At 51.3% G+C, this 12591-nt stretch overlaps 3 protein-coding genes across 3 annotated transcripts; 1 reads left to right on the forward strand and 2 right to left on the reverse strand.

Moving 5' to 3' along the window:
- Positions 1–1508: 1508 nt before the first annotated feature.
- J4E88_006358 (uncharacterized protein) lies at positions 1509–2861 on the forward strand (the record flags this gene model as incomplete). Its single annotated transcript, XM_049399984.1, has 2 exons — positions 1509–2208; positions 2263–2861. The coding sequence occupies 2 exons, from the start codon at positions 1509–1511 to the stop codon at positions 2859–2861; spliced, it is 1299 nt and encodes a 432-aa protein (XP_049254295.1).
- A 784-nt stretch (positions 2862–3645) lies between these two features.
- J4E88_006359 (uncharacterized protein) lies at positions 3646–5184 on the reverse strand (the record flags this gene model as incomplete). Its single annotated transcript, XM_049399985.1, has 1 exon — positions 3646–5184. The coding sequence occupies one exon, from the start codon at positions 5182–5184 to the stop codon at positions 3646–3648; it is 1539 nt and encodes a 512-aa protein (XP_049254296.1).
- Positions 5185–9174: 3990 nt separating this feature from the next.
- J4E88_006360 (uncharacterized protein) lies at positions 9175–11481 on the reverse strand (the record flags this gene model as incomplete). Its single annotated transcript, XM_049399986.1, has 2 exons — positions 9175–11171; positions 11223–11481. The coding sequence occupies 2 exons, from the start codon at positions 11479–11481 to the stop codon at positions 9175–9177; spliced, it is 2256 nt and encodes a 751-aa protein (XP_049254297.1).
- Between the last annotated feature and the right edge of the window lie 1110 nt (positions 11482–12591).

The following is a 12591-nucleotide window of genomic DNA, read 5'->3' on the forward strand; positions in this document are numbered from 1 at the left end:
TGGTCGTTGTAAGCATTGTCGTAATCGCTGCGTCTGTGGGCGGAGCTGTAGGTGGCTCGCTAGCAGTCAAAGGGAACAGGAAAAATGTGCCACCATCTTCTGTGCAGAGGTAATTCCCCCTTGCCTGGAGAAACCCATTGGCAAATGTATACTAATGTGTGAGCAGCGCGCCAACCTCTATACTCCTATCCAGCACAGGCGGCTCAAGTGATCGAACGTCCTCCGGATTACGGAGCCTCTTCTCTAAACCCACGAGCGTATCCCCTTCCCTCGCAACCACGGACTGCCCAGCCAGCAACAGTACATCGTTCACACCCAGGACACCTGGGGGCAATCCAGGACAATACGAATTCATCAAGCATTGTGGATTTGACACCGACGGGCGGACACTGATCAAGGCTTTCGTCCTAGACCTCAATACATGCCTTGCGCTTTGCTCGAATTGGAACTACCTACAAGCCGGGGGTGATAGGTGTAATTCAGTGGCATTCAAGGTTAACGAGCCACCACCGGGGAATTGCTGGGCAAAGACAGGGACTTCATTGAAGCTAAGGGATGGAGTGACTGCTGCTCTACTGCAATGAAGGGGCTGGGGAAGGTACTAGGCAAGGTACCCGAAGATGATTGGTGATGTGCAGTGTGGAGAATGCGGAGGCCGGAGGTATTCTGGTACTCCAGGATGGAGCTTGTTATCGTCCTCTAGAGCGCCCGAGCGGCCTTTGCGCGCTGTGCTTTTGGCGCGTCGGAAATTGCGTATATTGCCAAGTTACCATGACAGCAGAATTGAGTTCGTGGACATGTCGTGTCAGACGGTAGTGAGCACGAAAATACGTGTTGTTGCTGGCAAGAACATGGTTCAGGTGGATCCCGAAGTAGTCCCGTCGCGGTTCAGGTGACAGGCGCACGCTAGATAAGCGAAGATGCCGACAGCCTCCTCTTTTTCACCCAATCGTGGACCCATCGCCGTCTGCATGCACTTCGTCACACGTCACTGGTGTGATTGCAGCTCGTTTCGTCGTCTGCCCGCTCTTAGTGGTTCATGCTGAACCGCCAGGGCTGCCTTTCGCGGCGAGGCTGGGCTAGATAGCAGCAAAGCTTGCCTGCGCCATGCCATCTTCCTTGCTGAGGGCGTGCCCGTCAACTCGTCCAGATTATTCCGTCTACTCTCCCAAGGCCATAAACATCGCCGGCCCCGCTGCGAGCTTGTCCGAAGCTGATCTGAGATGAGACTGCGCGGACGCATAGCAGCATAGACTACCAAGAGGCTTCACCGCTCGCGGGATCAACATTGAGCGCATACCAGAAGGGCAAACATGCTCAGTCTTTGTTGAGATGGCGACTCTATCTCCTGGTGCGTGTGGGCATTTGGGGCTATTGGGATATAGCGCGCTGACCGAGTCGCATTCATAGACGTCCGCCATTCTACCCTCAAGTCGCTCAAACTGACCTGCCCCTCCGCCGAAGTTATTGAAGAACCGCAATCTGCATCGACTCTTGAATCACCTGTAATGGAGCAAGAAGGCTATCCATTCCCCGAAGTCGGAGACGAATGGTCTGACGAGGAGGTCCTGATACCCAGGCATAGACGGAAGGCGCCCTACATACCACCGCTCAAATTCGAGAAAGTTACAGCGACATCGGCCGAGACATCATCCGACGAATCATCGGCATTGGGCAGCCCGCAACGACTGAGCGCGACTATCAGTCCCCTCGTACCGCCCAAAAGCCCATCGCGACCAGACGCGTCGAGGGGTAACAGCCAAGATGATCTCATACAGCGGTACTACCAAGTCACAAAAGAGCGAGATGCGCTGAGGAAACAGCTGCAGAGGAGGAGCATGGGTCCACATGGGATGCCTGCAAAACGTTCGATCGTGTACAAATCTGAAGAGAACACTTTGATTGAAGAGCTACTCGCGTTGCGATATGAGATACGAGTATGGAGTGAGGAGTATTTCGGCGGACCCATCAAAGCCACGAGCAAGCGACCATATCTCACTGGAGCGAAGGAACTGTTTGGGAACCTCACGGACAACTACCAGACGTATCTGAAGCACCCAGAGGAACGGCCGCTCCTCATCCAAGCATACGTTTGGATGAAGCTGCAACAGAAGATATTCAACAACTGGCAGAAGGGCAGTGGATATGTGTGGGCAGGCAAACTGGGAGACAGGAAGCTGCGCGAGATTAACGACACATTGCGCAAGGGTACGCTACCCCGCCCCCGGCGAATCTCATGATTACAATGCTAACAAGGTACAGCTGTTAAGAACGAAGCCCAAGCCGAAGAATACCACCAATGGCGCGCCATGACCGTAAACCTCCTAGTCCCTCAGGTAGATGGCAAATGGCGTCCCACTTTCGATGCCGCGCCCGTCCTAAAACGAATATCCCGTTTCTGCAGTCGCATGCGCCGCAAACTACGGCCCTGGTCTACACAGTCTTTGCGTTCAGGGAAGGAACAACTGGGTACCATCATTTCAGCATCTGTTGCGTTGGATTTGAAGATGAAGCGCCAGCTCGCCGACTATCGCTTCGTTACATTCACCGGCGGTAAGAAGGACCAATACTGGGGCTACGGGTTCTACGACAGTGAAATGGAGGATGTGTATGAAGATGATGACGAGAACGGCAGTGGTGGATATGGCGTCAATGGCAGCGCAAAGGGCAGGCGAGTAGAATTGGCCCTTGCGCCTGCACTTGAACGATGCGGTAATGCTAATGGACATGTCTTCGATCAGAGTTTCATGATGGTAAAGGCGGATGTGAGCTGTAAGAGATTAGAGAAACCCGAGAAGAAGAAGAAACAGCAGCCTAGGTCAAGAGGCGGCAGTAAGGGCTTTGGGCTGTGGGGCAAGTGAGACTAATGGATGTATGAGATGAATATTAACACACCACTCCGCTTTGAACACATGACCCTAGCGCTTGACATCCGTAATGAAAACACAGGTGGGCTGCTTTGCTATCCACTCAGTCAACCACTACTTCAACCTCAATACCAGACTCTCCCTCCTTCTAATACCTAACACTAAATCTAGCCTCTATCCCGAGATCATGAATCGTTTTCATGAAAAGCCACGGTCTCGTACTTCGACCAACGAGACGGTCCAGCCATTCCGGCTACTTGATCTCCCGACCGAGATACGACTCATGATATATGAGCACGTCAGCGAGTGCTTTGTTCCCATTACTAGTTCCCTCACCAACTCATCAAAAGTCGTAGTTGAGTATCACAGTACTGATAATTCGCTACCACCGCGCAATTCGATTGGAATTTGGGTTCGGATTGATCAAGGTATCTTATGCACGTGTCGCCTTGTCGAGGCTGAGGCATCACCCGTGGTAAAGCGATTGTACGCACAGGCGCAGCGGGTGAATATGCGCCCGATGGCTGAAAAGCGTGGTTGGGATGCGTCGAGGACTACAGTGCATCACTTTGCCTGCCAGTGGTATGACTTGTTTTTTCTTCGCTTTTTTTGATGATTGAGTGGCAGAATGGCTAAGGAGAGCTTAGGGAATGGGCGGTCGTTGGTGTAGGTACCATTGAGACAGAGTGGATCAGCTTAAGGCTCGGTCACGCACAAAGAGGTGGATAAAGCACGTTTACTTGCTGTAGTATTATAGTGTTACAAAAAGATGCGCAGTCTACTCCGACTTTGGAACGGTGTGAACCTCCCAGTCAGCGCCGTCCGGGCCCTGGACTTTACCATGTGGTTTATCGTGTGTGAAAGGCCCTCCAGCGTTCGTGACACCACTCTCCAAAACCCCCTTCTTCTCGCCTGTCCGCAGGTATTCTAAGAAGGCGACCGAAGCGTCGATGTACTCCTTGAGAGCAACCTTGCTACTTAGCGTCGTACCGGTGACCATGTTCATGATCCAAGGAACGATAAGAGGCGCATCGGTACAAGACGGGTGAGCGGTACCCAACAAAGTCATGAACCACCCCTCCTTAACGTTATCGATGATATTCTTCACGGCTTCAAAGTGCCATCCTTCGTCGTAGAAAGCCGTCTGCTTTTCTGTCCATTCTCCGCTCTGCATGACCAGTATCGGTACGTCGATGTCCTTGTTCAGGGGTCCAGATCCCTTGCCGGGGTCTAAGGCAATACCACCATTGATAGGCATTGCCTTTGAGCCAGCAGATTTCAGTGCTTGCATAGCCCCCGTCGCGCCGTATGAGTGACCTCCGACTGTGACTGCTGACAGGTTGAGGCGGTTCTTGAAACCAGGCAAAGCATTCCGCGGTGAATCGGGCTTGAGGTTCACGACCGGTGCGTCACCTGCATTGAGTTGCGCAAAGAGTTTGATGGTTTCGCTGATCTCAGCTTCACGGAAGTTGAGCTGTGCGGCCTTGAGGTCGAGGTCGGTCATCGGCGGATCGGCTTCTAGGTCCTTGAGCTTCATGTGCCAGACTTTTCGCTCCGTACCATCAGGATGGTGGACGATGGTACCGGGTCCGCTACCGTCACGGTGTTCGATGGCAGCGACTACGTAGCCGTGGCTTGCAATGCTTCCCAGGTAGTGTGCATAACTCTGGCTCATTCCTGCCATGCCATGCGTAAAGACAACGCAGGGCAAACTTCCAAGACCGTCGCCTCGTTTTAACTCTTTATGTTCTTGCTCTGCTGCGCTCATGATCTTTCCAAATTCGCCTGCACCACTACCATCTTCGCCCAAAATTTGCTCAGCACTGGAAAGGATTGGTGCATCAACGACACCTGGAATGACTGTGCTTGAACCAAGGAGCCAGAGGCCGAAGGTGAAGACCGAAGATAATTTCGACACTCCGGCAAGGCGAGCATAGCCTTCGCCAATAAGCGAGACAGGTTGAGGCAGCCACGGTCGTGCCCATGGTCGCTGGCTAGGCGGCGCCAGAGGCAGAGAGGATGGGTAGTATAAGGTGATGGCCAACGTATCCAGTTGGAAAGCCTTCTCCCCAGTCGCCTTCAGTATCGCATCATGGATGGTTCTCTTTTGGACCTCTGTCTCGACATCCAGTATGCCAACCTCATGGGGTCCGGTATAAGGCGGAAGCGGAGAGGTAATTGGGGTCAAGCTAAAGAACAAGAACCAGAAGAGTACGCCCGCAGATGTGATGAACAAAAGACGCCGCGGTGTGAGGCGTGAAGGCCTGGGTACAAAGCGGGCAGGCCCGGGTACAAAGCGGCCCATCCGGAAGGCCATGATGCGCGGCTTGTATTGCAGTCTACCAAGGAACTTGAGAGGGCGTGCAAGGTCTAATGAAGGGCGCAAACTGTGACCAGAAGTGATATTTGGGGCTCCAGATATGTCAAGTAGTACGCGCGGTCCACATGGCAATTGTGGCGTATGAAAGCAGCCCTGGAGTCGCGTCGCGAAAGTGTTGGCCACTGATGACGTATGCGACATCGGAGATAAGACCGCCCAGATGCAGCACGCGACTAGTTGACACTTCCACCTTTCTGACACTCACGACACACGTCTTTGAGAAGCTGAACGACATCTCGCCGGCTACCTTACTACGTGTTCCGCTATCTTTGGATAAGACCTATCGATCCCAATCTGTCGAAAGTTGGGCCGATTGTTGACGACAAGAGCTGATGTCTGCGTAAGGTTTGCAGTGCGACATGTCTATTTCCTACAGGATTGCATCAAACTCCCACCTTATTAGGTGAAAAGGAATGATGATAAGAGTGAGTTGCGCAGAGACGGATCTACTAGCGAGGATGAAGCTACGAGCCTGACTTGAATAACGCAAAGAGAGCACGACTGCAAGCTCGTAATGTGGTCTAGTATTCGAGCAGACATTAAAACGGAGTCCCTGTCGATGTTATAATCCTGGAAGGCTGTCATGAAGAGTTGGCATACAGATGTGGCCGGCGCGACATGCTGTGTTGGCAGGTCATTGAGTATCAATCGCAGCGACTCCACCATCATACTGCGGCACAGCTGCGCGGCCTCAACGTTTGGATCCTCATTGCTGGTTTCCAGCAGCTTCCATCCCACTTACAATCAGTCAACACTCATGGCTTAATTGTTACAACTAATGTATAGCCATCGCACAAAAGCTGCTTCAAGCTGGACCAATATCCAAATCGACACTAAAGCCAGCTGGAAGTTAGAGAGACATACAGAAGTCATTGGAACTGGCGCGATCGTCATGGTTGCCCCGGGTGAAGACAACTCATCAGATGCAATGCAAGTTAGGGTATCTACTCTTCTAGAGATGGACATTGAGAATGCAGCTGTCGATCAAAAGAGCAACCGGCGAAGTCCATACACCTCGCACAGGCTGAATGAATGCCTCAGGAAGCCTCACGAACGTTCCACCGCACATGAAACAGCATCTCGAACGATATTCAGGCTAGTCGTTCCGTCTCTTTGTGGACGATCACCGCGCTTCTACCCTCGATTCGACACAATGTCATCCTGAAGTCGCTTACACGTGCATATGCATGCGCACGCTTACTGATGCCTGCGGAGCACATAAAACACAGGTCCCATGTAATGGCACAACCGACTTCGCTTGGAGCACGTTCAGCGGCACGGGTAATTCCAAACGACCTCTCTATTACCCGAGCCACACACTCTCTACGCCTTGGCCCATAGCAGGACCTATAACGAACGTCCCGCTCCGTGTGTATGCCCTGGTAGTTGACTTGCATGTGGCCGGGGTCTCTGAAGACCTTTACCCGGACGATCGTCTTCGGTTCGGTATCGCTATGGACTTGCGCGCATTTCATTCCGGGGTTCGGATGGAGGACGATGTGGTTCCTGCATTTGCAATCTGTTGGTATTAGGCGCGGTTGGTTGCGCATAGAGCGGCAGTCTAGGTAGAGGACCGGATCGAGTCTATGCTCCGGTGAGCAGAAGTTCGTCAGTACTCACCTTCAGAATGGTGGCTTTGGTGGAGCTGCCATGTGGATAGAGTGGATCGTTCCCGGACTGCTTCCTATTTCAGTATGCTTACTATTACCACCCCAACATTAAGGACATGGTATTTCTCAGATCAGTATGTGCGCTTTGCTGCTCGGCTCCCCAGTTTCTGCGATACGCGGGTGCATAGGCGAACAGAGTGCAGGGTAAAAACCCTTGACGCCGCGGTCATCGTAACCATTTTTAACATGCTTTCCCAAACGGTCGTGTGTCCGCGGTGGACTGACTATCTGATCGATCTGATGGCTTCCAAAACCGTCAAAGGTCCTCAGAGGGCTAGACGCCGATGACCCACCAACAGCTAAGTCGCCTCCGATACCAACACAAAAATCTCCACTGCATGTGTCTGTCGTTAGTCATTCGGTACCACGACACTAGTCTCTTTGGGCGACTTTATTGCGAAACTTGTGGCAAAGAGTTATAGGGCCTTTAGCTTAAATTTCTAAAATATCTAGAATATAAAGCTTATTACTTAAATAGCCTAGACTAACACTTAGTAAAATAAAATACCTATAACTAAGTAATACTAATCTCTTAAGTTTAAGCTAGTAATTCTTATCTATCTTACTTTACTTTTATTATCTTCTTAAATAGTAGCTTTTTAGATTTAGTTATAAGTATAAGCGTAAATAATAAAATACTATATACTTTTAAATTTATAAGCTAAAAAATACTACTATAAATTATTAATACTAGTAGAATTTATATAGTTTTAGTATAAAGTATAAATTTTCTTTTATTTTATTAGTAAAAGCTATATAATAAAAGTATTAAGTAAGCTTATAATATAAAGACTATAGTTTTCTTAAAGTAAAATCTTTATAATAAAAAGTAAAAGCTTATAAAAGAAAAGTATAGTAGTAGTAGCTTAGCTATAGTAGTATATTTAAAGTTTATAAAATGCTAGTAATTAAGTTTTTTTAAAAATAAGTTTAAGGCTAAATAGCTAGAGATAAAGTTTAGTAAGATATAGCCTTATCTAATAGGTAGCCTTGCACGTAATCTCTATAGACTATAGAAAGAGCAAGCTTTAGGCGAAAGTCCGCCTTAAGGCATCGGCCCCGTAACTAATTGAGACGGGAAACCCACTTGTTTACATCCCCTTCAGGACGACGCGCTGCGTCTCGCCACATGCGCCTATACGCTGCAGCCGCCAACATTAATTGCGGCGTTGCGTCAATCTGCACCATTTCGTAGCCAAATGAGTTTCTGGGTAACACGGCATAGATGGAAAGCACGCGACAAAAGGCTTGAGAACGGGTCCCGTTACGCAGTTCACGTTAGACCAGTTCAAACCCATGCTCTATCAGGGGAACAGGTGTTGAACTATGCGGACTACACTGCACGTCTTCTCGCGGCTATGCGAAACCCTCGTGTTGCTCATTCAGGCTTGCGCGCGTTCATATTGATGACGTGACGTCGCGTCGCGCTCAAGTGACGGTATTGCTTCCAAGGTTTTCCCTGAGTTCCCGTCCAACCTGCATGTACTACGCCAATGGCGCGGGCGGACAAGCTCATGCAGGGCGGGCCTGCGAATCCGATGGAGAGCTGCGGCGCGGATCGTAAGGGTCGGATCTGTGGATCGTCGAAACGGTGGCGACGAAATCACAGGGAGTTGTGTATGTCAGGGTGACGCACCATGTACCTACGTGGTCCAGCGCAGCTGAGTATGGGCGAGCGATAGGCAGAAGCGTTGAAGATCACAAATGTAGAAACACGGAGATTTTGAATTGATTTGTATTGAACGCTCGCAAGCATCTTTCAAAAGGAGAGCAAGATCGACTGTGACAACTGTCGAGTGTAATGATTCCAATAACAGCTAGTAATTACTTCTCGCGCTCTTCGCGAAAGCTTCTCCTCCTCTGTAACATAGGAGATAATTTGTGCGCAGATATGGCAAGATAGGTCTATGTAAAGAGACAAAGGTACGCCGAAAAATGCATGCAAGCGAGCTGGTGAAAAGCTGACGCAAAGGGACCCGAAATGCGCGAGACTAAAAAGAGACCTTCCGACTTTTAGTCTTCCGTCAATGATGGGACTGCCTAGTAGATATGTAAGATGGGAGAAAACATGACTCGTCAATATGTACATCGAATGCAAGTGTGTGTCGTTGATAGCGTGACATGAAGCATAGCCAGCCATGCTTCATGAGCCTCCTGGGCTTCGATTCAGGGACGCGGGGTGGATGGAGTTATTACTATGTGCGTCGTGGGGTGAGGTCGCTGATGGTCATAGGTTGATTGACATCTGCGAAGTATTTTATATGTTGCGTGGGGGTGTTGGGAAGAGAGACAACATAGGGGAGCGAGACTGCGCGGTGGTCGCTGCGCGGTTACGTAGCTTGGTTGGTTGATCCTCCTTCGGAACAGAGACGGAAAGGAACTTGGCGGCACCTTCAGACAGGGCGGGTTTGTGCTGGCGCGCTGGTGCACGGGTGGAACGCTGCGACCCTTGGCGCGCAAGGTCGAGCGACGACTTGAGCTCCTCTTCGACAGTAGAGTGATTGGCACGCTGTGAGCCACGTCGAGCCAAATCAAGCGAGGCTCTGAGCTCGGTCTCAATGGAGCTGCGAGATTGCTCCTCATCTTGAGGCGCTTCGTCGTCTGAAGCGAAGAATGTTCGCCCTTCCAGGGTACGCCCTGGTGGCGTAATGTCATCGTCCTCCTTGTCTTCGTTAAGGAACGCAATCTGCTCTGAAAACTGATCAGCTGCAAGACTGAAGCCAAGCGACTTGCGGCTACGACGGGATGGAATGAGCTCTGGGACACTGCCGGCAGAGCTTGCCGAGCGCCTCACAGGGGAGCTCCAAAGACCGCAGCTCTGAGAAGAGGACATGAGGCTGCTGTCATAAGAGCTTCGCCTACTTAGTCGGACGTGACTGCTACGCGCCGAGCTCGTCGTGCTTCGACCGGCGTCGAGCATTGGAAAGTGCCGGTCGGACGCGGCGTACTCGTCAAGCAAGTCCTCATATGTGACTTCTCGTGTATCCTTGTATTCCTGCGGGACAAGAAGGGACGGGCTTAGCATGAAGCCGGTGTCGCCGCTGAAACGGTTGGCATGGAAGAATCCTGAGGGTGTCGGTGGCAGGCCAGTGCTGAGGGTAGACGTGGATATCGCAGAAGTCGGAACCAGTTCTGGCACACTCGATGTGCTGGGAACCAGCAAAGATGAGCGGAAATTGTCAGAAGCGAAACGCTCTCGATCAGCGGAAGTGATTCTGGAGTTGCGACGATTGGCTTGCTCAGCAGAAGGAGTGTCGCAACAGCGAACACCGTCATCAGATACTCGATCCCATTCGAAGTCACAGTCAGCTTCTAGAGCGTTGTCGTAGATATAGTCGACATCTTCTTCCCATGACTCCTCTATTGCGCGCCATGTGTTTGACTGGCGACGCTGATAAGGTTTTCGAATAGACATCCTCCTCGGCATGCCAAATGAGCCCAGCGTGTCAGACATTTGCGATGAAGGTCGTGAGGCTGAAGGCTCAGCCCTCGGTGAAGCAGGAGACTGACCTCTACCCTGTGATCTAGAGGTAACGGGAGATCGCGGATTTTGAAAGGAAAACGATCCAAAGTAAGGCGATCTCGGCGAAGTCGGGGACTTCATTGGAGGCTGTGGTGCAGGTCTTGGGCTGACGAATCTTTCTGGTTCCTCGACAACATCTGCGAGACTAGGACTAAAGGATGGCGGTGTGGTTGCGTGAATGGCTGAATCATCAGGCGTCGTGACTGCATGGCCAAAGTACGAATCTTCTGATATCTCAGGTAGTATGTCCGGGGTGGACACAGCAGAGAGAGCAAATGAGTCCCAGATACCCGACTCTCGCTTCGACCGCGACAACCTACGCGGACCAGAAGCAGGCTCTTCGTACGCGAACTCAGGTGTACCGAAGGCAGGTCCCAAGGGAAGATGAGGCGACTGTATCGACGATGTGTGCGTATGTTTCCGAGGGCTAGGTTGGGAGAAGCTCTCTATAGATCGGGCCAGACGAAGGGGTCGTCGCGATATTGGGAAGTGGGGGACAGTTTCGGAATCGTGACGAGGTTCTGGGCTGCGAGGGGGAGATGTGAAGCCTAGAGCAGACGTGGATCTCTCTTCTCCATTTGCCAGGTTTTCAGAAGAGAAGTTCCTGAAATGGACGTCATCGGATGGTGTGACGGGCAACTGCTGTTCGAGAGCAGCTATTTGATGTCGGTCGGTGTGAGAAAGGTGCTGAAAGTCGAATGGGCTCGAGATACGGCTAATCAGACTCGTACCTATTGTCACGATAAGCAGAGGGCCTTGGATCAGGGAAGAGAATCACTTACTAGCATCCTCGCTTCTTTTGCCCTTCCGTAAGATTGATGATCGTCTTTCGCTGACGTCCCCTTCGAACTCATCGACGTTTATCATGGGCGTCTCGCTCAGCCTCTTGCCCTTCTTCCCGCGGAACAACGACCTCCTAGATCCGGTAGACTCTTTATGACTCTTGTTGCTGGTGTGTCGATGTCCAGGTGGTGAGCCATGCCAAGAAGCTTCATGATCAGCCATCTCGGAATGGCTGAGGGACAACAGCGAAGGGGTCATAGATGTCGCAGTATTGCTTCTAGACCGTAGATTGAACACGGAACTTCGTCTGGCCGGATGGGCTCTGTGTTGCTCGGGCGAATGCATGCCAGGATAAGTTGAATGCGTGGAGTACTGCTCTGACCAAAAGTCTGAACTTGCGGTAGGAATGGTAGGCCCAATGGCCTGAGAGTCGACGGATGACTGTCGAGACCGGGAGGCATCGGTTTTATGGAACGAAAACATGGCTTGGGAGCCTGAACGAACCCCAGAAAAATAAAGCCTAACGCAAGCAACGCGAACCGAGCAATGCTAGTATGGCGTGTGCAGGTCCCCACAAGTGGCCGGCAGATGTAGTTATGGCAACAACCATTGATGTTGATGAGATGATCTGGGGAAACCTGTCGCGCGCACGCGAGCTCGGATGTTGTGAGTTCAGATGTCCGGGTTATACGCCTGCTGGAGGCGTTAGTGATGTGTGCGAACGACTTGCCATTGGTACACAAGACCTGAGCTGGAGGGATCGAGGTTGGACGAGGCGAGATGATTGAACTTGGGCCAAGGCTAGGATCCAGGCGTGCCAAATGAGGGTAGAGGTATAGTTGAGATGCAATAGCAACCAAAGTAATATATGCGTACCTGGTCAAGTAGACAACTTATTTGCAGGGGAGGAGAGAACGTAAGAGCCTGAACACGGACCACTGCAGGGCAACGGCTGATGAAGGGGTTCTGCCCTCCGTGTGGGAATAACACGAGGATGCGGTCAGGGAGTTAGGGTCGAGTAAAGGTTGGCGAACTGCACAGACCGAAGTGAGACAAGCGGTGGTTGCGAATGAGAGGGAGTGGTGGACGGTCCAGGTAGCCGAGCAAAGATTCGAGTAAGGATTGTAGTTGCTGGAGAGCGATCATTGGCATATGCCGCAGTATTGCATGCCGTGACACGGGAACAAGAAGCTTTGTGGCCGGCAAAGTAACAGCAAATGTAGGGATGATCTCACTATGTAGGAACATGGCCGGCTTGGACGAGCAGCGGAGAGTATGTGGAGAAGATGGAAGGTGCTCAGTGTGCTCCACCAGGTTAGTGACATCCAGGACGAGCCAGGACAGGGCTCGCTGCGCGCCAGCAGGAGA

Source organism: Alternaria novae-zelandiae (genome assembly GCF_023758075.1).
Source record: "Alternaria novae-zelandiae strain BMP 2774 chromosome Unknown scaffold_12, whole genome shotgun sequence".
NCBI lineage: Eukaryota > Fungi > Ascomycota > Dothideomycetes > Pleosporales > Pleosporaceae > Alternaria > Alternaria novae-zelandiae.